The following is a 23,177-nucleotide window of genomic DNA, read 5'->3' on the forward strand; positions in this document are numbered from 1 at the left end:
ACCACGGAACACGCAGGAGAGTGTGCGGACAGAGTAGAAGGTCTGAGGTTTATTAAGTACAAAAGCTAATTATAAAAGTATACGATCCTAATTTTGTAAAAAATTTAAAAAAGAAAGCATGGGTCCCTGAGAGGATTCACAGCAAACACTCACGCCTCTGCCACAGAGGTGGGGTGGCGCCACTCACAGCCCGCAGAGGTTCCGCTGTGCGCAGAAATAGTGTTATACTCAGAAAAACAGAAATGCATGATAAAACACATCCTACTTGGGTAATTTTAAAAACCTTTTCACACATTTCAAAATGCAGAATTACAAACAATCATATAGCTTTTATTAACATGATATAAAAAACTCAACTGTGACATACAGAATTCCCAGAGTAATTTAGAGCATTTCAATGCAGTTCTTATAACCGTGCCTTACAAGCCACCTCGATGACTGCCCAACCCTTCAACACGGAAGCCTCACAGATGTCTGCTGTGAAGCCGCGTCTGGAGGGCTGGCGGGTCTCTCCTACCATTCCACCACAGGGACTGGCCGCAGTCCCAACAGGAACCTCCGGACATCGCACAATAAGCCACCCAGGTCCCGCGGGGCCTGCAGTCACAGGGAGTCGCTGGGTTCGTCTGTGGCACACGCCTTGCCAGGCAGCACTGGACTGGCGGCTGCTCCCTGCCAGTGGGGCCGGGAGAGGTGGCTGGCGGCCTCGGGGTGCAGGTTTAAAATGCAGGGACCCTCCGGGGGCTGCCAGGCCTGGCTGTCTCTCTGAAGCATGTGTGAATTCTCCCACCCTCAACCCCCCAAGCCCAAGACCTTCCTCACAGTCTTTGTTAGCAATATAAAAATAACCTTAGATTCAAGCTTGACTTCAAATTCTTAGAAACATCTAAAGGATTTTACATTCTCGTTTCATTTAGGTTCACTACAATACTGTATCACTTGCGTTAGTCAAATTTGAATAAAATTAACTGCATGTAGTTTGGTGAGACCTTCTAGGCACCCAACTCGCCGCAAGGTCGGACCATGGCTCCCATGCCACCCTCAGGCGCCCTGGCCAGGGGCCCAAACCGCCATGGGCTCTTGCTGCCGACGCTTCCCAACCAGACTTGGAATTAAAATAATCTGGGGCTCCCTGCGTACTGAGAATTTATAACGTGGTGTGATGAGAACAAGCAACCTCACTGGCAGCGCGGGTACAAGCCAGGGCGGTGGTTCAAGACTAAATGCTGGTTTCTCTTTCCGAAGCATCAGGGTGCAGCCCTCACCCACTCGGCAGAGGACGGTGCCCCAGCCGTGAGCGGGTGGCTGCTGCAGAGCCCAGGCGGGCAGGGCTCCTCTGCCAGGCTGGCTGCCCTGTTGCGCCCACGTGTGGGCACCTTGTTCTCCCAGCGTAAATTCTCTGTGAGTTTGTTGTTGGATGTGGGAATAAATAACTATTCTTTAAACCAAAAACTAAATTTAGCCTAAAAATGTGCAAACTTGCAATACAGCAGAGAGCAGCCGCCCGCACCCCTGCGCCGCAGGGTCTCCCTGCGCCGGGCCGCAGGAGCCCGGGCCGCTCACATGTTGTAGGCCACATAGATGGGGTCCAGCTGGTCGGCCAGGAAGCCGTCGCGCAGGTGCATGCGCTGCTTCTCGCCCCGGGAGTTGATGGGGATGACGCCGGGGTCCACGATGACCACCACGCCCACCACCAGGTGGTGCTCCTCCAGCACGGCGCTCGTCACCAGCGCCACCAGGTCCAAGGCGTCCTGCTCCAGCCCGTCCAGCTCCACCACCACCACCAGCAGGTTGGTCCACGTGAACACGGCGCTGCGGGCACAAGCGACAGGCGGCCGGCGCGGATGGGCGGGAGCGGCATGGACACCCTGCCCACCCCACCCGCCCGCGGGCGCCCCGTCCGCCCTCCGCTGCACGGTGGAGCTCCTGGGGGAGGCGGGGCGGGACCCCTGGGGGAGAGGCGGGGCTCCTGGGGAGGGGGCGGGGCTCCCGGGAGGGGCGGGGTTCCTGGGGAGGCAGGGGCGGGGCTCTTGGGGAGGCGGGACCGGGGCTCCTGGGGAGAGGGGGCGGGGCTCCTGGGGAGAGGGACGGGGCTCCTGGGGAGAGGGGCGGGGCTCCTGGGAGGGGCGGGGCTCCTGGGAGGGGGTGGGGCTCTGGGAGAGGGGTGGGGCTCCTGGGGAGAGGGGCGGGGCTCCTGGGAGGGGCGGGGCTCTGGGGAGAAGGGCGGGGCTCCTGGGGAGAGGGGCGGGGCTCCCAGGAGGGGCAGGGCTCCTGGGGAGAGGGGCGGGGCTCCTGGGAGGGGCGGGGCTCCTGGGGAGAGAGGCGGGGCTCCTGGGGAGGGGGCGGGGCTCCTGGGAGGGGCGGGGCTCCCGGGGAGGCAGGGGCGGAGCTCTTGGGGAGGCGGGACCGGGGCTCCTGGGGAGAGGGGGCGGGGCTCCTGGGAGGGGTGGGGCTCTGGGGAGAAGGGGCGGGGCTCCTGGGGAGGGGCGGGGCTCCTGGGGAGAGGGGCGGGGCTCCCGGGAGGGGTGGGGCTCCTGGGAGGGGCGGGGCTCCTGGGGAGAGGGGGCGGGGCTCCTGGGGAGAGGGGCGGGGCTCCCGGGAGGGGTGGGGCTCCCGGGAGGGGCGGGGCTCCTGGGAGGGGCGGGGCTCCTGGGGAGAGGGGCGGGGCTCCCGGGAGGGGTGGGGCTCCCGGGAGGGGTGGGGCTCCTGGGGAGAGGAGTGGGGCTCCTGGGGAGAGGAGCAGGGCTCCTGGGGAGAGGGGCGGGGCTCCGGGAGGGGTGGGGCTCCCGGGAGGGGTGGGGCTCCTGGGGAGAGGAGTGGGCTCCTGGGGAGAGGAGCAGGGCTCCTGGGGAGAGGGCGGGGCTCCCGGGAGGGGCGGGGCTCCCGGGAGGGGTGGGGCTCCTGGGAGGGGCGGGGCTCCTGGGGAGAGGGGGCGGGGCTCCTGGGGAGAGGGGCGGGGCTCCCGGGAGGGGTGGGGCTCCTGGGAGGGGCGGGGCTCCTGGGGAGAGGGGCGGGGCTCCTGGGAGGGGTGGGGCTCCTGGGGAGAGGAGTGGGGCTCCTGGGGAGAGGGCAGGGCTCCTGGGGAGAGGGGCGGGGCTCCCGGGAGGGGCGGGGCTCCTGGGAGGGGCGGGGCTCCGGGGAGAGAGGTGGGGCTCCTGGGAGGGGGCGGGGCTCCTGGGAGGGCGGGGCTCCTGGGGAGAGGGGGCGGGGCTCCGGAGAGGGGGCGGGGCTCCTGGGGAGAGGGGCGGGGCTCCTGGGCGGGGGTGGGGCTCCTGGGAGGGCGGGGCTCTGGGGAGAGAGGCGGGGCTCCTGGGGAGAGGGGCGGGGCTCCGGGCGGGGTGGGCTCCTGGGAGGGGTGGGGCTCCTGGTAAGAGGAGTGGGGCTCCTGGGGAGAGGGAGCAGGGCTCCTGGGGAGAGGGGCGGGGCTCCCGGGAGGGGCGGGGCTCTGGGGAGAGAGGTGGGGCTCCTGGGGAGGGGGCGGGGCTCCCGGGAAGGGCGGGGCTCCCGGAGAGGGGGCCGGGCTCCTGGGGCGGCGGGCGCCGGGCAGGACCCGCCCTCACCACTCGGCGATGCTCCTGTGCGCGCGCGTCACGGACGTCTCGATGTCGATGGGGTGGTACCGCATGCCCCGCAGCTCCAGCGTCTCGTCCAGGGCCCCCACGACGTACAGGGCGTCGTGCCGCTCTGCGGGCGCACCCACTCAGCGCACGCCGCGCCCCGCCCCAGGCGCGCCGCCCGCAGCTCCGCGGTCCCTCGGCTCCCCTGGGGCAGCGGCGCCCACGTGCGGCCGCGCCTAAACTCGGGCTGGGCAACAGCGGCCCTTCGACCCCCCGCTCCGGCTCCGGCTGCCCAGCGTGGCCGGCTTGGCTGCCACCTGCGGGGCGGCGAGGGGCGCGGCCGCCCCGTCCAGCAGCGGCCCAGCTGCGACAGAGGCGGCGCTCTCGGGAGGAACGCTGGGCATTGCCTGTCCCCGCCCCCAAGGCACGGGTTGCAGGGCCGGAGGGCAGGGCCCCACACGGGCAGGGGCCCGCGGCCCGGTGCGGGGTCACCGCAGCCCTCACCTCCACTGGCGTCCGTGAGCTCTGTTCTTCGCAGGAAGCCCAGGTAGCCAGTCCTCGCCCAAACGGTCTGGGTGTCCCCAAAACTCAGCCGGGCGCTGAAGTGGTCGGCATGGAGCGCTTCCTCCCCGTAGACAGTATAGTAGCCGGTGGCGTTGTGGGGGCTGCTCACCCAGATCTGGGGGCGTGAGGACCAGCCGTGAGCCCAGCGGGGAACCCACAGCCAGAAGACGCCCCAGGGCGGGGAGGGGAACAGGCGCTCCCTGGGCTGAGGCCGTGACCTGGTCCACACCAGCCAAGAACCAGGGTCCTGTCTCCCACAGGATGCCCTTCTCCTCCTCCGAAAGGAACCTGGGGGTTCCACGTGAGTCAGAGAGCGCCGTGTCCTGACCTCACACACTGGCTGAGTCAGGCTCAAGGCCCTGCCAAGGCAGGGCGGCGCTGCCCATCCCCTCTGCCACACATGACGCCAAACAGACTGCCCGCCCCCCCCAGGCCCTGGCCCCACCAGACCAGCTGCAGCACTGAGAGGGAATGGGGTGGCCTGACGAGAGTCTTCGCAGCCATGTCAGGGGCCCACTGGTCCAGCAGACTGGTCCAGTGCCCGTGGCACCTGCTCTCTGCTAAGTGAGGGCCCACAGGGAGGCGCAGGTGGCTCTGCACATCCTGAGCCCAGCCTGCGGGGCCAGAAGCCAGAGCACAGACCTCATGGTCCTCCTGCACCTGGCAGTGGGCGGTGCCCAGAGCACGAAGCTGCCCTCACCAGAGGGCCAAGCAGAGCGTGCAGACCTCCATGTCAGAGACCCGAGAAGTTCCAGATGCACCTGCCTGCACAGTGGGGCCAACCCCACCCAGCAGGAGCAGCGGCGCAGGGCAGTGGGGTGTGCAGGCAGGCACTCTGCTGCTGCTATCCCTCCCAGGGCCTAACTCTGAGGCTCCCTGGCTTGTGGGGCAGCCAGGGATGGCTCATCCTAGGAACCCTGAAATCCTGCCCAGCAACACAGGGTCCAGGAGCACAACTGGGCCAGGAGAACGAGCCAAAGAGCTCTGATTGCTCCCAAACACAAGCGTGTCCGTGTCTATGCAGAAAGTCGGGGGGCGGGGGGATCAGGGCTCACCTCTCCCAGGTGGGAGTCACCAAGGGGCCCCTTGGTCTCAGTGTGGGCAATGATGACCTTCACCCCAGGAAGGATCTGCAAGAGAGAAGGGAAGAGGCCTGAGCAGCTTGTGGAGACACCCCCGGGGGACCAGGCAGGGGCCTGCTGCCCCTCAGACACCCATAGAAGCAAAAAGTAACAGGACAAGCTGAGTCTTAGGTGGGATTAGCCGTTCCAGAGAACGGATTCCTGGTGTCCAGAGGGCCCATGTGAGCCCTGCAAGGAGGGTGAGGCCCACGGGCCACCCGCGGCTGCTCCGGCCACCTGGGGACTGTCTAGTGCAGTCCCCCCAGCGCCCCAGTTCTGGCAGGAACCTGACCTGCAGAAGTCCCTCCCACCCACCAGTGCCTCCATCCAGCCACCCCCTCACCCTCGGTGCCACTCAGGTGGACGGGGCACCAGTGCCCAGCGGGAGCCATGAGAGCATTTCAGGGAGGGCCCGGAGACCCACACTGGACCGGGTCAGACCAGCTGGCTGCTGGGGCTGGGCCCCCTTTCTGCCCCATCCCCACGTGTAAACTTGGAGATCCGGGACCTGCAGGCTGGCGAGAGGAGGCTCCAGCCCCGTCAGCACCAGGCCCCGCCCGCTGCCCAATGGGACCACCTTTCTTCCAGGTCTGCTCTGGCCTCCCTGTGTGGCCCTGAGCACAGGCCAGCCAGGCTGGTCACCGGCAGAGGAGATGGCAGCCAGCACACAGAGGCGGAGACCCCGCGGCGGACACGGGCTCTGCCCAGGGAGGGCGGGGTAGAGGGGGGCAGCAGCCTCCTGCCCCTCCCAGCTCCCTCCGGACCCCAGCTCTGACCTCTGCCCCCTGCACCTTCCACCAGAGCCCAGGCTGCCGCTGGGGAGGCCCCAGCCACCCCACAGCCCCGCTGATGCCCGAGGCCCACTGTGCCATGTGTGTGTGGGGGCACAGCTGTGTGACCCCGGGCACCAGGCGAAACCCCAGGCCCTCCCGGTCAGGGGGGGGTGGGGGTGGGGGCTGGGCAGGCCCATTCCTGCCTCTGGTCAGCACAGGCTTCCTCCCTCGGCCCCACCTCGCAGCAGGAGCGATGTGAGGCCAAGACTAGCCCTGAGGCAGCCGGACTGGCCCTCGGGAACCCTGTCAAGCCCCACCCCCCTTCTGAGGGCACACCCTCCGGGCGGTACCACCCCCACCCCCCCCTCACAGGTGCGGCTTTTGCCCGGAGGCCCCGGGGTCTCGCCCAGGACTGCGTGGGCAATGTCTCCACCCCTCGCAGAGGCCACGTGAAGACTGTGCCCAGGCGGGCCGCTGCGGCCGGGGCAGGCGCAGGACGGGGTGTGCACCCCACTTCTACCTTTCCAGACTCCGTCAACGGCAGGCTGTGCGGAGAGCCCCGTTCCACCAGGCGCACCCTGAAAATTAACGAGGGGAAACTTCTGCATAAGACCCAACACAGCCACCCCCAGCGTGGCTCCGCGAGGACACGAGACACAGGCGCCGCCCGAGCGCGCAGGCGGAGCCAGAGGGAGGCCCGCTCCGGCCGCTTGGCAGCCCGGCCTCGGCGCTCCTGCGCTGGGCCGCCGCGAGTGGACGTCCCCAGGCGCCCCGCGTCCTCCGCCCCGCGAGGAGCGCTGGGATGGGCTCTCACCACCGCAGGCCCGCGGGAGCAGCGAGGACGAGGCACCCCGCCCTGCTGACGTCCCCCCCGCCCGCGGGCGCTCCGAGGGGCGCGGCGGCCGGGCCGTACCTGTCATGCCGCAGGGCCCGCGTGTCCACGTAGACGGTCGTGGGGTCCGGGCCGGCCGTGCCCTGGGGAGAGCAGTGGACGCCTGGTGTCCAGGCAGCACTGGCTGGGCAGCAGCTGCCCGCGGCGGCCCCCTCCCCGCAGCCGGCAGGCACCAGACGGAACCCCAGCCCCTCTCGGCGTCCCGCCCGCCCTCTCCGCCTCGGGCTGTGGCGCGGCCCGGGCCTGGCCTCTCCGCCCAGCACTGGTGACACCGACCCCCACTCGCAGCCGAAGCAGCCCGTCTCCTGGGTGACCGGAAGGCTCGGCCTCGCCCCAAGGCCCCGAGCCTGCACCCGGCGCCGCGGCCCGGGCCAAGCCAGCCTCACCGCCCGGCAGGTCCACCCGCGTGCCGGAGCCCTGGCCAGACGCCTCGGCCGGGGCGGCCACGCAGCACGAGGCGGCCGCCGTTGGGGCGCCTGCGCCCCGCCCGAGGCCAGGGTCGTACCTGCTCAGCCAGCTTTCCCAGCCTGTTGGGCTGACGGGCAAGGAGGCCAGCAGAGCGGGGGACAGCGGGGGACAGCGGGAGACACAAACAGAGAGCGACGGCGTGAGGGGCGCAGCCTCGCCTGCCACAGCACCCCGCGAGGCCGCGTCGCGGGAGGGAGCCGGACTGGGCCGGGCTGCGGGCACCCGGCGGGCAGCGCCTTCTTCACGCAGCCGTGGGCCCATGCCAGGAAGGGGCGTCCAGGGGCCAGAGTGGCGGCGGAGCCCTGTCCTGCTTCCGCCAGGCCTTTCCCTCTGCGTGGCTCCTGCGGGGGCGAGGCCGGACGAGGCTGGGGCGCGGAGCCGCCAGGGAAAGCAGGCCACGGCCACCGCTGGGCCGAGCGCCCCGCCCAGAAAAGCACCTCGACGTCTGGCCACAAACGGCCAGTCCAGACAGACGCGCCCACGTCCGACACAGCACGGGCCGGGCAGCGAGGACACGCGCGCTTGCCCTTGCTCTGAAGCACGAGGGTCGCCGTCGCACAATGGACCCTCCCAGCCGTCGGGCGGCCTCACCTGCAGGCAGATGGCCACATTGACCCTGCACCCGAAGGTGGTGCTGACCGCGCGGGCAGGCAGGCCCAGGTCCTTGAAGAGCTTGGAGAAGGACTGCGTCAGCGCGATGCGGGGCCGCTCCTCCGCCACCACCATGCAGGTGCGCACGCAGGACAGGTTCACCCCCTTCGTCTACAGGCGGGGGACATCCTGAGCCCAGGCCCGGGGCGTCCCCACACCTCCCTGGCCCGGCCACCCAGGGAGCCCCACGCCTGCCCCCAGGCAACCCCCCCAGGCCGTCCTCTCCCACTGCAAGTAACATGGCACCCAGTGCCCCGGCCCAGGAGAGACCACCAGTGGTGCCTGCAGGGCATTGGCCCGGAGCCCATGCTTACCCTGAGGACGCCAGTCTGCGTGCCCAGGCCCCTGGTGCAGGCCTCCATCACCGAGTAGGAGCAGAAGGTGACGCGGGCCTTGTACTGACTGACAGCCGACAGCCACAGGGCCACATTGCTCTCCAGCTCCAGCGGGGGCACCAGCACCGACTGGTGCCCTGAGTAGACGCTGTGGGGACAACAGCTCAGCCCAGCGGGTCTGCGGTCACCCCAGCCGGGCAAGGCACCATCTGCCTGCATGATCTGGGCCCCACCTGACAGGCAGAGGCCCGGGTCTCCTGGGACCCAGCGCTGGGGACCCGGGGTCTACTCTGAAAGCTCTGCTGTATTCTGGGCCACAGCTGTGCAGGCCCCAAGTGTTCGTGCTCCCCGAGTGCAGTGCCGCTCTGCCACCCTCACCCCCAGAGACCTACCCTGGGCCCTCAGCCACAGCCTCAGAAACATGCCCTAACAGTGAAAATCTAAAACCTAGAGAACCAGCACCCCAGCAAGTGGGCCAACAGGGTGCCGGCGCACACTACCTGTACTCACCTGCGTATTCACCTGCATACTCATCTATATACCCTACCTGCACTCACCTGTACACTCACCTCTGTACAGTACCTGCACTTATCTATACACCTTTCTTGCACACTCACCTGCATATCCTACCTGTCCTCACTTGTACACTCATCTGTGCACGCACCTGTACACCCTACCTGCGCTCACCTGCATCCTCTGCCTCTCTCACCTGCACAGACACCACAGGGCGAAGCCGAGGCCACAGTAGGGGTCGAGGCAGATGGCGATCTGTCTGGAGGGATACAGCTCACACTGCAGCTTGATGGAGCGGCATAAGGCACTCGTGGCAGCATGCGACATCTGCGGGGAGTGCAGGACATCTGGGGGGGTGCGGGACATCTTGGGGGGCGCGGGATGTCTGGGGGTGTGTGGAAGGCCGCTCGGTGGTGAGAAGGGAGGAGAAGACACCAGCCGTCCAAGGCCACACAGATTTACCCCTTCAGCACAGCTGAGTGACACCCAACACTGCACACGGGGCACCCCGCCAAGGCTCAGGGACAGGGGCTGCAGACCCCGGAGAGCAGCTGGCTGCTCGTAAGTGCTGCCACCAGGCCAGAGATAGCCTGTTGCCTCAAGGGTGATGTCCCGGCCCACTCAACTGGGCTGCTGTGCTCAGCCTGAGCCCTGGACTCCAGTGGGTGTGGGCAAGTCTCACCTTCACCCCCGCGAGTATCCCCGTGGTGGACACGCTGAAGTCCAGGTATGCAAGCACATCTGGCGTCGGGGGCCTGAAGACACCGGCCACCTTCTTCTTGGGGAGGTCATCTGTGCATGGGGAGAGACGCGTGTCCCTGGGGAGGGTGCAGCAACGGCGCCTTGGCCGCCACCTCCTTCAGCCTCCAAGGACGCTGAGCGCCGGGGAGAGGCCACCACCTGGGCCACCCTGCCCAGCGAGGTCGAGGGGCTGGCGAGGCTGCAGAGCCAGGACCGAGCATCACTGACCCGCAGGCGCCTGCTCTGTGGCCTCCTCCTGCCCTCGAAGACCCACACGGGGCAGCTATGACCAAATGGGTACTTGGTGAGGTGGGAAGGGCTGGCCCACTGGGCAGTGACCAGGAAGACAGTGGGACTGTGGGCCCCACCCGGTGTCCCCAACCAGCTCCCTGCAGTGGGAATGGCAGGTGGCCCTGAGCTCCCTCAGAAGGTGCCAGGGGTGAAAAAAAAAAAAAGAGGGCCCAGGAGTGAGGGCGGAAGCTCACAGGCGTGCGCCCCGAACCACCAGCAGAGCCCACGGGGGGGCCAGGCCAGGGACACTGGTGGGGAGGGCAGCAGAGGCTGGCACGAGCCCAGGCCCAGCCCTCGCCACCCAGAGTTGGCCAGTGACAGGACGAGGGAAGTGAGTGTGCGTCTGTAGCCACAGGGGCCAGGAGGCAACCTGGGCACACCCTGCACAGGGCTCTGCTTCCCACCAGCACGGCACCCTTTCCATTGGGGCCAGCACGCTCTGCTGCACGGCACCCACCTGTGTCCAAGATGGTCGGCCAGGTCCGGACGTCCACAGCAGCGGCAGCATCCTTGGACCTGAGCAGCCGCATGATGGCCTGCGTGGTGAGGACGCAGGCGGCCTGGCTGACCTGCAGGGCACAGGGTTGAGGCGCTGGAGGCGGGGGCTCCCCAGGACCTCCCACGCAGCCCAATGCCCACACACCTCCACGATCATCTTGACAGTAGGCAGCGTGGTAGCAAGATTCTGGGGGTGAGGGGGGCGCACAGTGACGGGCACGCAACCGCAGTACAGGCAGCCGTAGAAGGCGGCGATGAGGTCCACGCCTGCACACACGAGGCCCAGGTCAGCTGGCGCGCGCCCGCGAGGAAGACACACAGGGACCGGGCGCAGGCAAAAGGGGAGTTACCATGGCAGTCTTGGACCTGCCGCCTCACCCCCGTGCAGCCCCCATGCCGGCAACCCCCTCCTGCAGCCTCGGGGGCAGGGATCCACCAGCGGAGGAAGCCTTGGCCTCTCCCTCTACCCCCCAGGAGTGCGCAGCCGGGCCTGGGGCACTGCAGAGGCCGAAGTCTGTGCCCACAGGGTGGCTGCTCTGCTGTCACTGACTTCTGCCGGGTGTACCCATGGAGGGAGTCCCCACTCCCTCGAGGCGCAGGGAGGCAGGCATGCAGAGCCCAGGGGTATGTGCACCCCACTGGGTGCTGACGGGCAGAAACATGGGTGCAAAGGGTCAGGGTGTGAAGGTCAGGGTGTAAAACGTCAGAGGTGCAAGGATCAGGCTGTGAGAGGTCAGGGTGTGGAGGTCCGGGTCTACCCTGTGTGGCTGGCTGTGGCCACACGCGGGCACTGGCCCCGTGAGGAGCAGCGATCTCTTGTGCTGCACGTACTCACCTGGGGGGTACACCAAGGCCACGTGGTCCCCGATGCTCAGCCTCGCCTTCTCTGTTAGAGCAGCGGCCACCCTCTCTGCCCTCTTGTGCAGCTGAACACAGGTGGCGGTGCTAGTGACAGTGCCCTGGCGGCCATCAGAGGGTCAGCATGGAGTGGCCACCAGGCACACACAACCCGTCCCTGCCCCTCAAAACACAGAGCTCAGGCCCCGGGCAGCTGAGACACTGGCAGCCACTGCCCTAGGCCAGTCAGAGACCAGGGGGGACAGGAGCACTTTGGCCTTTTGGCAAAATACTTCAAAGTGACGTAAGGAGCAACACGCTAACAAGTCTTCCTGAGACCGAGGCCACCACGCTGCTCGCCCGCCCCACCCCACCTCGTCCAGACACGCAAGTCCATGCCAGGAAGCCCCAGCTGCCTAGCGGCCCCAGCCTCAGGCTGCAGCCCACCCCCTGCAAAGGCTCCTGCCCTGGGGGCTGCTGCAGTGTCCCTGCGGGCCACGTGGCCTGAGCCAGCTCCCTGCCTGCGCCCCCCAGGCGGCCCTGCAGCCCCTGCGTCCCTCCTGCGCTCCCAAGGGTGAGTGAGCCGTCTGGGGGCTGCACAACTGGACCAGACTCCTCGCTGGCCGCCCCACACCCACCCGACAGCCAGACCTGCTGTCCCGGGACACCTCCCGCCCGGCGCCGCCGCCCCCCAGGTGGAAGGTGCGCCCAGGACCTAAAGAGGGTCCTAAAAGCAGACGACCCGCAAGGCAGCGAGGCTGGGGAAGGGCTCTGAGCAAAAGCCTGCAAGGATTTGGAATAGGGGAGCCTCTCCAGCACCCCAACCTTTGGGGACCGCCCACCAGCAGCTGCTGGGGGACTGTGGGGGCGGGCAGGGCGGGCGGGGGCGGGGCCGAGAGCCCGGAGGGGGCGGGGCCGGGCAGGCTGGGGGCGGAGCCGGAGGGGCCGGGCCGGAGGGGCAGGCGGAGGGGGTGGGGCCGGGGGAGCGGGACGGGGGCGGGGCCGGAGAGGCAGGGGGCGGGGCCGGAGGGGGCGGGGCCTGGCGGGGCCTGGCGGGCGGGGGCGGGGCCGGGGCCGAGGGGCCGGCAGGGTGGGGGGGCGGCGCCGGAGGGCGGGGCCGGGGGCGGCGCCCTCCCCACCCCCGCGGGCCTCCCCCACCCCCGCGGGCCTCCCCCGCCCCCGCGGGCCTCCCCCGCCCCCGCGGGCCTCACCTTGGCGTTGAGCAGCAGGAACAGCGGGTGGTCGGGCGTGGCGTGCGCGCGCCACTGCAGCACGTCGGGCAGGAACAGGAACTGCGCGGAGGGGGGCGTCAGCGCGCGGCGGGGCCCGGCCCCCCTCCCGGCCCCCCCCCCGGCGCCCCTGCCGGCGCCCCCCCGCCCCCCGCCCGGCGCCCCTCCCGGCGCCCCTCCCGGCTCCGCTCCCGGCCCCCCTCCCGGCGCCCCTCCCGACCCCCCTCCCGGCCCCCCTCCCGGCGCCGCTCCCGGCCCCCCTCCGGCCCCCCTCCCGGCGCCCCTGCCGGCGCCCCCCCGCCCCCCCCCGCCCGGCGCCCCTCCCCGCGCCCCTCCCGGCGCCCCTCCCGGCCCCCTCCCGGCGCCCCTCCCGGCCCCCGCCCGGCCCCCCTCCCGGCCCCCCTCCCGGCGCCCCTCCCGGCCCCCCTCCCGGCGCCCCTCCGGCCCCCCCCCCCCTGGCGCCCCCCCGGCCCCCCGCCCGGCGCCCCTCCCGGCGCCCCTCCCGGCCCCCCGCCCGGCGCCCCTCCCGGCCCCCCCCCCCTGGCGCCCCCCCGGCCCCCCGCCCGGCGCCCCTCCCGGCGCCCCTCCTGGCGCCTCACCTTGCGCGCCTGGTCGCTGTCCTCCAGGTGCGCCAGCTCCCGGCCCGCGGCCTGCGCGATCCTCCGGCCCGCGACCAGGTTCCCCACGACCATGGAGGCGGGCCCGACCTCTGGAAAGGGGCGCCCGTGAGGCTGCAGCCCCGGGGAGACCCGGCGGCCGGGGCCGGGCCGGGGCGTCTCTGGCGGGAAGGGCGCCCCGCCCGGCTCAGCTCTCCACGCCGCCCTCCACGCCGAGGCGCCTGGACCCCGGGGGGCCGTGGGGTAGGACCCCTGCCGCGGGGGGCGGCCACGGCCTGAGCCGGCCGCGGGTCACCAACCTGGGGGTCACCGGCCCAGGGGTTCACCGAGTCCGGAGCCACGGGGCCAGCCGACCCCAGGTCAGCTGCGGGCAGGTGGAGCCGCTGGGCCAGCAAAGTAGGGCCACCCTCCCCGCTCAGGGACCCACCTCGGGGCCCCGGGGCCGCCGGCCTGAGGCGGGACAGACGTGCGCAAGCTGACCTGGCTGCTTCTGGCGCGGCTTGGGCAGGTTGGTGACGCAGGCGTGAGGGCACATGAGCACGCTGCAGGGGTGCAGCAGGCCCTCCAGGAAGCGCTGCTTGGTCTCAGAGACATGGATGCCGCCAAGAGGCGCCTTGGGCAAGGTGTTGGCCGGAACCAGGGCCAGGCAGTACACGCCTACCTGGTGGATGCTGTCCACGGCCTGGGCGGGGGAGCGAGGGCAGGCGCTGAGCCTCAGGGCCCAGGGGGCCGGCGTGGCATCACAGGGTGGGATGGGGCGCGGGCAGCTGGCAGGGCAGGCAGGACACAGGTGTGTGGCGCCGTGGGGTGGGGTGGGGTGGGGCGCTGCGGGCACGGAGGGGCTGCTGAGTGAGCTGTAGGCGCCTGTGCCACCCTCCATGTGGGGTGTGTCTGAAACGCTCCCGAGACAACCTGGGAGTCACGCATGGGGGCGCGAGTTGGAACCCAGGCCCATGCTGCACCGTGAGGCGCCCACACTCGACCCGAGGGGCCGGCACGGGGGCTCTGGCACCTGCGGCCTCCCAGGTGTGAGCAGACACAAGGGCTGTGGCAGCCACATGAGGAGCCTGGAGAAGGAGGGGGTGCCCAGCTGCCAGGGCAGTGGGGATGGAGCGGGCAGGCACTACACGCAGGCCCAGGGCCCACCTGCAGCACGCGGCTCATCCACTGGAAGCTGTCCTCCTCCGAGGCGTCCGGCCGCTGCTCGGCCACCACCACGATCCGGTCGTCGTGAAGCACAGTCACGGAGAACACGGCGATCCTGGGGGGCAGGGCGCATGACCACCTGGCAGCTGGGGCCACCCTGCTCCCACCCCAGCTTAGACTCACTGAGGCACAGGGGTCCACACCGGCAAAGCCCCGGCACGCGTTTTAAGAGGACACTTTTAAGGCCGAGCGGAGCGCATGCTTCGCAAAAGTCACATCTGGAGTCCCGAGGGCTAGCCTGGGCGCCCTGAAGTCCACACAGCCCCACCTGCCTGACAGGCAACGGCCCCCACGGGCAGGTATCCATCCACACCCTCCTGTCCACACTGGGGCTGGTGAGGCTTTTCCCTGTGGGGGAGGAGCTTCCTGGCGTGGACCTTTCTCCATGGCCCTACAGCCTAGTGTGGACATGCCCTCCCTGGCCCTCCCTCTGGCGGGCACAGACTGCCCTCAACCTCCCATTTGGAGGCTCCGCCCACACCTGCCCTTGGGACGCCCCACCCCCACCCGTTATTTAAACTGTTTCTTTGCTCCTGGGGAAGTGCTGGCCGGTGGCCACCCACCAGTTTGCTCCCCGGGTCGACGCTGCTCTCTGCTCAGACCACGGTCTGGCCCTGACCTCCTGTCCCGCTGCCCGCCACTCCCCTGGGGGGCACCCAGGCCTCCGCTAGCCTAGCTGTGGCAGAGCAGGCTCTGGGCCCTGCAGTGCCGGCATGGGGAGAGGGCATCACCTGCCTCTGTAGACAAACTTCATGGGCTCCACGGCCAGCGCAGTGGCCACAACATCGTCTGCATTGTGTCTGCGGACGCCAACCACCATCAGCCCGTCCAGCTTGCCCACGACAAAGACCAGGTGGTCCTGAAGGCAAGGACGGCAGTTAGGGAGCCCAAGCGGGCCCTGTGGTCAGGCTCCCATGCTGCCGGCACACCCCGAACACGCGCTGGCCCTCTGAGCTCGGGCAGGTCAGCTGTGGACGAGGGGTCCTGCAACCAGCAGCGGGTGTGGCGTGAGGGGGCACCCAGAGCATGGTCAGCAGAGCTGGGGCACAGCCGGGAGCAGGGCCTGTGCAGCCATGTGCACGGCCCCCAGACTGAGGGGCGCTCTGGGCAGGCTCTCGTCACAGCCGTCCTGCTGGACGGGGCTCCGGGTGCCCAAGGCGCTGGTGACCCGCCCTCCTTTGAGAGTGACTGCCCAACACCCAGGCACTGCCCAACACCCCCGGAAGCCGGGAAGGGCCCCTGAGAACTCAGTCCCAAGGGGCGGGACAGAAGGAGCCCCACACCTGCCACTACATGGAACTCAGAACAAGCTGGGACTGCGCCCCACGCCCGCAGCCCACACACCCACGGGGCTACTCACAGGCCCCACGAAGCCCAGCAGCCCGGTCCTGGTGAAAGGCCTCTCGGAGACAGGTGTGCCCTCTGCCGTGACCGGGACAGTCTGCAGCAGGGCAACAGTCAGGCCACAGCCCACGAAGCAGCACCCCCAGCCAGCAGGGCCCAGCGGGTACTACCCGCCCAGCACAGCTGCAGGGGGCAGGCGCTGAGACGCTGTGAGCCCTAGGAGAGGCCACTGGTGCTGCCCACTGACTGGCCTCCGGCTCGGACCCTCAGGCCCTGCCTGTGCCGTGTGCACTGAGGGGCGCCCTCGGGGGACCAGCCTGACCATCGCAGCACCAGCCCCTGGTCCGCGCCCGCCTCGCGGGGGAGTCCAAGCTGCAGGGGCCAGTCGCACCCACCTCAAAGATGGTCCTCGTGATGCCGAGCAGTCCGTAGTAGGCCGAACCGGTGCCGCTGGAGTCCACGCAGATCTCCCCAACTTCGTCTGTTTTGCAGAGGAGCGGGGCCCCATCCACCTTCACGACGCACACGCGGGCTGGAACGGGAGGCCGCAGTCGTGAGCGGAGGGTGCAGTTCTTGGGCCCCTCCACCATCCGCCCCGCCCCCTGTGCCCCTGCAGGAGGCCCATACACACCCTCTGGCTACTGCACACTGGGGTCTGGTGGGCTCTGGGCAGCCCCACCCCAGCTGACGGAACCCCACTTCCTGCCCTCCTGAGTGTGGCTGGGCGGGCCCTGGCCAGGTGCTCCTGCCACCACCCCACCTGCCCAGCCAGGTCCCCAGAGCCCCTCCACAGGGGCCAGTGCTGGGACCGCAGCCCTCAGGGTGGCTGAGTGGCCTGCCCAGCCCAAGGAGGCCCCTGCCGCTGACCATGGCCACCTTCTCGTCTCCAACGTGGGACATGCTCAGCAGAGAGAAGGCCGGGCCCCGAGCTGCAGAGGGACCTGCGGATGTGCCCGACCGGCGATCGCTCCCCGCACCCTCCAGGGCACGGGTTCATTGAGGAGCCCTCAAGACTGTGCGGCACCTCAGCTCTGCCCTGTCCCATGCACAAGTGCAGGCCCCCTAGCCCCGTGCACTATCCCTCCCCCAAAGGCCCCGCCTCCCAGCCCCCCAAGGATCACCAAACACACCCCCTAGGGCAGCCTGGTGTGTGACCCCGGGGCCCACTGTCCAGGGCACCCTCACCTCCAGGCATCACCTGCCCCACGTCCTGGACAGTGAGGACAGACAGCTTCTCCTCTGTGTCGACTCTGATGACACCATAGCTGAGCCCGTTCATCGACAGGACGGCTTTCCTCGGGGGAGGGCCTCCCAGCTCAGGCGGCCTGGAGAAGAACCCAGGTGTGGGCCGCAGCACTGGCCACAGGCAGCAGCAGCTCCAGTCAGCCATGGCCTTGGCCCCAGCACCACACTCGGGGGCTCCCTCATCTGGGCCTCTGACCACAGAGCAGGGGGCCAAGGGGCTGCCAGCTAGAGTAGAGGCCCCGTTGGGGCCGTGGGCAGCCAGGAGCACAGAAGGCACTTGAGGACGTTGCACCCTGAGCTGCGGGCCGCACTGGAGGGAAGGTACCAGATGGCCGACCAGTCATGTCTGCTTGATGGGGCCCAGCCCAGCTCCTGACCACCCAGCATGCGCTGCAGCCCAGGACGCGACCTCCGGCTTGAAGCTGGCACAGTGGACGCCGTGGGTGGCTGCAGTGCAACCCAGGTGCCAGTGTTTCTCCAACAGCACCTTGGGCCAAACCCGGCATGGCAGGGCGAGAGGCACGCGGGGGGCAGGGCCAGGCGGCTGTCACACAAAGGGTGGGGTATCTCCCATGCGCGCAGGCCAGGCAGGGGCACTCCCGCGGTGCGGTGGGCAGGCGTACCTGCGGATGGCGACCGTCAGCGCCTCTGGGGAGCTGGCGCAGGGACAGATGACCTCCGGCCTCAGCCCCCTGGCCTGAAAGACGTTGAGGAATGCATCGCAGGAGGAGATGGACCCTGGCGAACGGGCATGAGTGGTGACGGAGCTGCAGGGCTCGGCACTAGGCGGCCACGTCCCTCTGCGACGCCAGGCCCTCAGCATGGGCCAGCGCTCGCGGGTGGAGCTGTGGCCAGGAAACACACACGTGCCAGCAAACAAGACGCTGGAAACTTTGCCCAAAGCTCAGCCCATCGGGAACTCCACCCCAGAGCCACACGAGCCTCCAGCCCAAGACCGAGGGGCCTGAGTCCACCTCCCGCCAGGCCCAGGGCAGCTGCAGGCAGGCAGGACCGGCGTCCAGTGGTGGTCCCTGCGGCCTCAAGCACAGGCCAGGGCAGACTCACAAGGGTTGGCGCCGTCGGCCACGATCAGCAGGCGCAGCGAGCTGAGGCTGACGTCCCGCTGGCCCCGCTGCGCCAGGAGAGACCAGTGCATGTCACGGGACTTCACCAGGGCCACCTGGGCTGCAGGGAACACAGGCACCTGTGTCTCAGGCACGGCCACATGGGCGTAGTCTGTGCAGCTACTGACCCCAGGGGCCCAGGCTCAGGCGCTGAGCCTGAGTCCCCGGCAGCTCCTCTGCCCCGCTCGGCCCTTCGCCTCAGGCTGCGATTCCCTGAGCTGCGAGCCCATGCCGACCAGAGCCGGGGCTGGCCAGTGGGCAGCACCTGCCATGTCCTTGGCCAGGCCAGTTTCCCGCCATGAAGCAGGACCTTGAGGGAGCTCCCTGAGGGCTGAGCGGGACACAGCCATCCCTGCACACAGGAAGCACAAAGGGGCCCCGCACCACAGGCCGGGCCCCGGGGCCTGACCAGCAAACCTGGCCATCCAGGGCTCCCGGCCCACACCCGCAGTGGGCGTGCAGCTATCACGCTTCTCTCAACAACTGACAGCTGACCCAGGGGAGGGGTGAGTGTGGGGGGGTTACCTTTATGAGAGGACACTTTCTGGATCCAGGAGAGGGGGTTCACCTTCATCAGTGCATATGGGATGCTGATCACGTGCATCCTGTTCATAACGCTCTGGAAAGGGACAGGCTGAGTGGGGGCGCCCAGGGGGACAAGCCAGCCCCGGGGGCAGAGGAGGGCGGGGGAGGAGCCATAGGGGACAGATCAGCCACAAGGTAGAGGCAAGGGTGGGGGGTGGGTGCCGTGTGGGGGCAAAGCATAGTGCCTCCTGGCGTGGACACTCACTGTCAGCACCCCATGCCACAGGCCAGCCTCCCTTTTGAAATCCAGCACGTTGGTTAACGTTTCAGCTGAAAGTGGACAAAGATGGTTAAACAGCATGACCCCTTCGTGACCCACTCTCACAGGTGCCCACGCGGCTGCGCTGGCACCGCAGCCCCGGAGCATGAGCACCGTCCCCCGCCCCCCCACGTCCCCGCAATCCATGTCTGGTCTGGGAAACCAATCGAGGCGTGCAACAGCGCAGTCCACATGCCGCTCTGGCACAGAGCCGGGCGAGGGGCTGCGAGCAGGGGAGGGGCCCAGTGAGCACTGACTGAGTGCCCCTCACCCCATTATCAGAATCACCTAATTCTGACAGACAACCAAGGAAGGAGCCTGACAGGCCTAAGTTTTGAAACTATTAAAATCTAAATCCCTTTTTCTTCTTTTGCTTTTAGGTGCCCAGATTTAGGTATCTCAAACCAGCGTTCAGTTCAGTTCCTGTTTTGCTCAATTCTAGCAGCACAATGCAAAAAAATCACTGGGGCTGCTCAGCAGTGCCCTCAACTCGTCTCGCTGTGTGCGGGCACCGCCTCCTGGCTCCCGGCCAGACCCACAGCACTGGCCAGGGGGACGGTGGAGCCAAGGGACACATGCCTGTGATGAGCGCAGGCCCGGCCACCGCCGGACTCAGGCAGAGCCTGGAGGGCCCCCAGGGCACCCCATACCTCACCTTCTGAGTAGCCGCAGGCCTGGGTGAGCGCCCGGCACTGTGCGAGCAGGGAGCGGTGGGACACGGTCACACCCACCGTGCTGCCATCCTTGCTGGTCTTGTACTGCATGATTTTGGTAGGAGGCTTCATTACACGGCGCTCCTGGAGGCCACACGGACAGACGGGCCACCGCCCAACCCCTTGGGCCACCCCCGGCCTCAGCCCCCATCCCAGGGGGCCTGACTCCAGAGAAGACACCTGCAGAAGCAGGTGCTTGCGCGGCCTCACAGCCGCCCAGCCCAGGGACCATGAGGGGAGGCTGAGGGCCCCAGCGGAGCCGGGACACAACCCATCCCCCAAGCACACCAGGCCAGCCTGCACCCACCTCGATGTAGGCCACCCCGGGCCCTGCCTCCGGGGTCAGCAGGTGCCAGTCCTTGGGGGGCTTGGCCAGATGCTTCCCATCGGTCACCAGCCAGGCAAGTGGGGGCCATCCTGCAGGGGCATAGGAGGGGGATCACAGCCGGGGCCTCACCCCACACCCCACACAGGGCCCAGCTCCGGGTGCCCAGAATCGCAAGTCTTGGTCTCACTTTACTTCTGTTGACTGGTCTCTAACTTGGCAGGTGCCTCTGCTGGTGACAGTGAGAAGGGAGAGCCCCAAGGCCTCAAACCAGCATCCAGCACCACCCCTTCCCAGCCTCGCCCCGCCCCTGCCCCACCACCACCTGACACCTGGCCCCACCCACCCTGGACCCAGCCCTGGCACATGACCCTGCCACACCTGGCCACATCCCACCCAGCCCTGCCCACAACCCCCACACATGGCCCCACCTGGCCCCACACCCAGCTCCCACCAGGCTCGTCACCCCCTCCTTTGCCCCTCTCCCTGCTCCGCCCACCTTTGAAAGTGGCCACTTCTCCAGTCTGTGCCTTGGGCAGGCCCTTCTGACATGCATCTGTGGTCAGGGCCAAGGTGACCCCGCAGCTGCCGAGTAGAAAGCCCACCTGCTGGCTGCCTGCGTCCTGAGGAGACAGGCAGGCAGGGATGAGGCCGGGAGGGGTAAGGCCCAAAGGGAAGCTTCCCTGCTCCCTGCTGAGAGCCCCCCCAGGCCACCCTCCTGCGGCACCTGCTCCACAAGAAGAGAACCAAGTAGCTGCTTCTGCATTGTAAAGGACAGACCTCAGTGACCGGAGAGTCTGGACTAACAGAGGTTTTCTCACCAACAACGTTTAGTGGCATTTTAACCCAAATTCAGCAGCAGGGAAGCCCCAGCTCAAGCTGTGGCTGAGACGCATGGCCAGTGTGCAGGGCCAGCCAGCCAGCGCCAGCCCCTCATGAACACTCCTAATGTCCAGTCTCCCAGGGCTGGTGTGTCCGTCTCACTCCGCCCTGGTGATTCCAGTGTCCAAGCGTCTGCTCGCCTGTTGCCCTTTTGCAAAACATGGGTGTGGTCAGCACACCCCACTCAAGCCTAGGACCCTAGGCAGGGCCTGCACCCTCCTGGCACAAGGCGAGCCAACCCGAGGCTTCACGGTGACCAGACCACCGACATGACCTGGCATGCGGCGGCAGCCCAGACACACGAGTCCCCACCCAGCCAGGCCTCAGTGGCAAAGCCACTGAGATGTGGACAGGATGAGCGTCTCGTACATCAGCCATTGCTGAGGAGTCAGCAGACGCGGTGCCCCGAGCAGAAGCGGTGCCAACAGCACATGATTTTGAGGAAATGTTTAACATCTTGTCAGATCCCAACTGTTCACTGGGGGAGCAGAGCTGACTGTCCTGCTGGGGAACCCTGGAGCACACCCCCCACCCCCAGGTGGGACAGGAGTGGAGGTTGAGCAGCTGCAGCCCTGCCCAGCTGCTCCGGCCACAGCCAGCCCATGGCCCTGCAGTGAGACAGCAGCTGGGGGCAGGCAGTTGGGCTCACCTTCCTGGTCAGGGGCACTTCTATGGGCACGGGAACCAGCTCCGCCAGGAGACAGCCGTAGAAGGCGACCATGAAGGCGGCGGGGTCGCTGTTGGGGAACACCAGCGCCACCTGCAATAGCACAGAGGTGGGCAAGGGGCTCCCGGAGGCTCCTGCAGATGGGCCTGCAGTTCTTCCTGCTGACTCTGGGAATGGAACTTGGGGTCGACCCTCAGGCCTCCGTTGCCTCGCTCTGCACTCCACTTAAATGTCCCTCAGGGAGGGCGGGCATGGGCAGCTGGCCAGCCCATATGGTCCCGGCCCCGAGGTGGCCCACTCCCCACTGCAGCGGCCACTCACTGCCACCGGTCAAGTTACATTGTCCCATTTTCATATTTAGCAAAAAAAATTCTTAGACAATTTGAAATGACAACAGTACTGAGGAGAATACGCATCTGCCCACTCTCCAAGGCAACCACTTTTAAAATACCTTAGAGCTCACGCTGGCGATTCACTCTCACACTTATAAACATGTGTGCTGTCATCTGAGAGTGCTCGGGTGGTGATGTTATTCCCCACTACTGTGGATGCGAGCCCCCCGCCCAGCACCCCTGCCTTCATTCCTGCTACGACCAAGCGACCAGACGCTTGGGAACATTGGGGGGCGGGTTTGGGAGCCCCAGGCACTGACCAGTGCCAGGACCCACAGCACCGCGGCCCTGCAGTGTTGGAGAGGACAGCTGGGCAGGTCTTGGAAGCACAAAGCACAAAGTCACTCGGGTCCTTCGTGCCAAGGGGAAACTTAAAACGGTTTATTCTGTGCTGGACACTGGGTTTCTAACAAGCTGTCTGCTCAGAAGGGTGAAATTCTCTTTGGAACCTCACTGGGGTTAAGAGTGTGCCCAGAACTGTGGCCTGGAGCCTGGAGACTAGAAACCTGGCAGGGAAGACAGGCCCCTGCAGGATTTGCTAGTAAGAGCCTCGGGAGAAGCCACGGAGGACGGCCAGGAGGACGGGGCTGCCTCCCCTCTGGGAATTGGCCCCACGGACCAGCACTGGGCTCTTGGTGGGTCAAGAAAGTGTCTGGAGTCTCTGTCCTGCTAAGATATTTTTCCAAGAAAAATGAATCAGTGATTGTTAGCTCCATTTTAAAGCACTCAGGGGTCCTTGGAGCGTCTTCCTTGAGCAAGTCAGAGACCCCACGCCTGCGCAGGGACGCCAGACTTTCCATCCTCGCCACCTGTTCTGCTCTGGGTGCCTGTGCTGGCCGGTCTGTCCTCAAAGCCCAGCCAGGTTTCCCAAATGCCACCAGTCAGGCGAGTGGCCCTCCTGCACGCCCCGGGAGGGTCTGGGGAGCTGGCCCTCTGCAGCGCCCCACTCACTCAGGGAACTTCCCCAAAACCAGAGCAGCAAGTCCGTGTTCCGAGCCCGCATGTCTGGGCACGGCCACCCCATCTCCCGCTCAAGGCCCTGCTCCGGACGGCCCCGCGGCCCCCAGCTGCCGAGAGCCAGCGTCCCAGCAGCCGCCCACTCCCAGGCCCTGGCCCCGGCCGGCATCTTTTTCAGCTCCAGCCTCAGTGACCATCGCCGGCTGTTGAAACACCCGCCCTTCCCCTTCCTCCTTTCTTCTATCCTGGGGGGGGTCCCTCTGTCTTGGGGGGTCTGTTCCCAGGACCCGCCGCCTGAGCAGCGGGAGCGGCAGGGGCCGTGGCTCTCGCACCCCGGCCCCGCCACAGTCAGGGTGGCAGCTGCTGCTCTCAGCGCTTTTATGTCACCGTG

At 67.8% G+C, this 23,177-nt stretch overlaps 1 protein-coding gene across 9 annotated transcripts in view; it reads right to left on the reverse strand.

The window, feature by feature from the left end:
- Nucleotides 1–23,177, reverse strand: part of DIP2A (disco interacting protein 2 homolog A) — a 48,403-nt gene continuing 25,226 nt past the window's right edge. For 4 of the 9 annotated variants that reach the window (XM_037524834.2, XM_037524829.2, XM_037524828.2 and 1 more), the window contains 30 exons: nt 21,420–21,530; nt 20,388–20,511; nt 19,871–19,980; nt 19,506–19,608; nt 18,797–18,861; nt 18,532–18,625; nt 17,948–18,067; nt 17,506–17,620; nt 16,823–16,962; nt 16,033–16,169; nt 15,654–15,734; nt 15,025–15,152; nt 14,234–14,348; nt 13,568–13,769; nt 13,070–13,179; nt 12,453–12,533; nt 11,240–11,363; nt 10,550–10,695; nt 10,364–10,475; nt 9,557–9,666; nt 9,071–9,201; nt 8,341–8,509; nt 7,967–8,137; nt 7,413–7,442; nt 6,929–6,990; nt 6,536–6,593; nt 5,177–5,251; nt 4,062–4,236; nt 3,561–3,684; nt 1–1,812 (listed from right to left, as the gene is read on the reverse strand). In XM_037524834.2, the coding sequence (XP_037380731.1) occupies nt 1,560–1,812; nt 3,561–3,684; nt 4,062–4,236; nt 5,177–5,251; nt 6,536–6,593; nt 6,929–6,990; nt 7,413–7,442; nt 7,967–8,137; nt 8,341–8,509; nt 9,071–9,201; nt 9,557–9,666; nt 10,364–10,475; nt 10,550–10,695; nt 11,240–11,363; nt 12,453–12,533; nt 13,070–13,179; nt 13,568–13,769; nt 14,234–14,348; nt 15,025–15,152; nt 15,654–15,734; nt 16,033–16,169; nt 16,823–16,962; nt 17,506–17,620; nt 17,948–18,067; nt 18,532–18,625; nt 18,797–18,861; nt 19,506–19,608; nt 19,871–19,980; nt 20,388–20,511; nt 21,420–21,530 (3,576 nt within the window). In that variant the 3' untranslated portion in view covers nt 1–1,559. Of the gene's footprint in view, nt 1,813–3,560; nt 3,685–4,061; nt 4,237–5,176; nt 5,252–6,535; nt 6,594–6,928; nt 6,991–7,412; nt 7,443–7,966; nt 8,138–8,340; nt 8,510–9,070; nt 9,202–9,556; nt 9,667–10,363; nt 10,499–10,549; nt 10,696–11,239; nt 11,364–12,452; nt 12,534–13,069; nt 13,180–13,567; nt 13,770–14,233; nt 14,349–15,024; nt 15,153–15,653; nt 15,735–16,032; nt 16,170–16,822; nt 16,963–17,505; nt 17,621–17,947; nt 18,068–18,531; nt 18,626–18,796; nt 18,862–19,505; nt 19,609–19,870; nt 19,981–20,387; nt 20,512–21,419; nt 21,531–23,177 lie in introns of those variants that run through there. The other 5 variants (XM_037524833.2, XM_037524832.2, XM_037524830.2 and 2 more) reach the window with 4 other exon arrangements.

This window comes from Talpa occidentalis, unplaced genomic scaffold, assembly GCF_014898055.3.
Source record: "Talpa occidentalis isolate TD23 unplaced genomic scaffold, MPIMG_talOcc4v2.1 talOcc4.4, whole genome shotgun sequence".
In the NCBI taxonomy this organism is placed as follows: domain Eukaryota; kingdom Metazoa; phylum Chordata; class Mammalia; order Eulipotyphla; family Talpidae; genus Talpa; species Talpa occidentalis.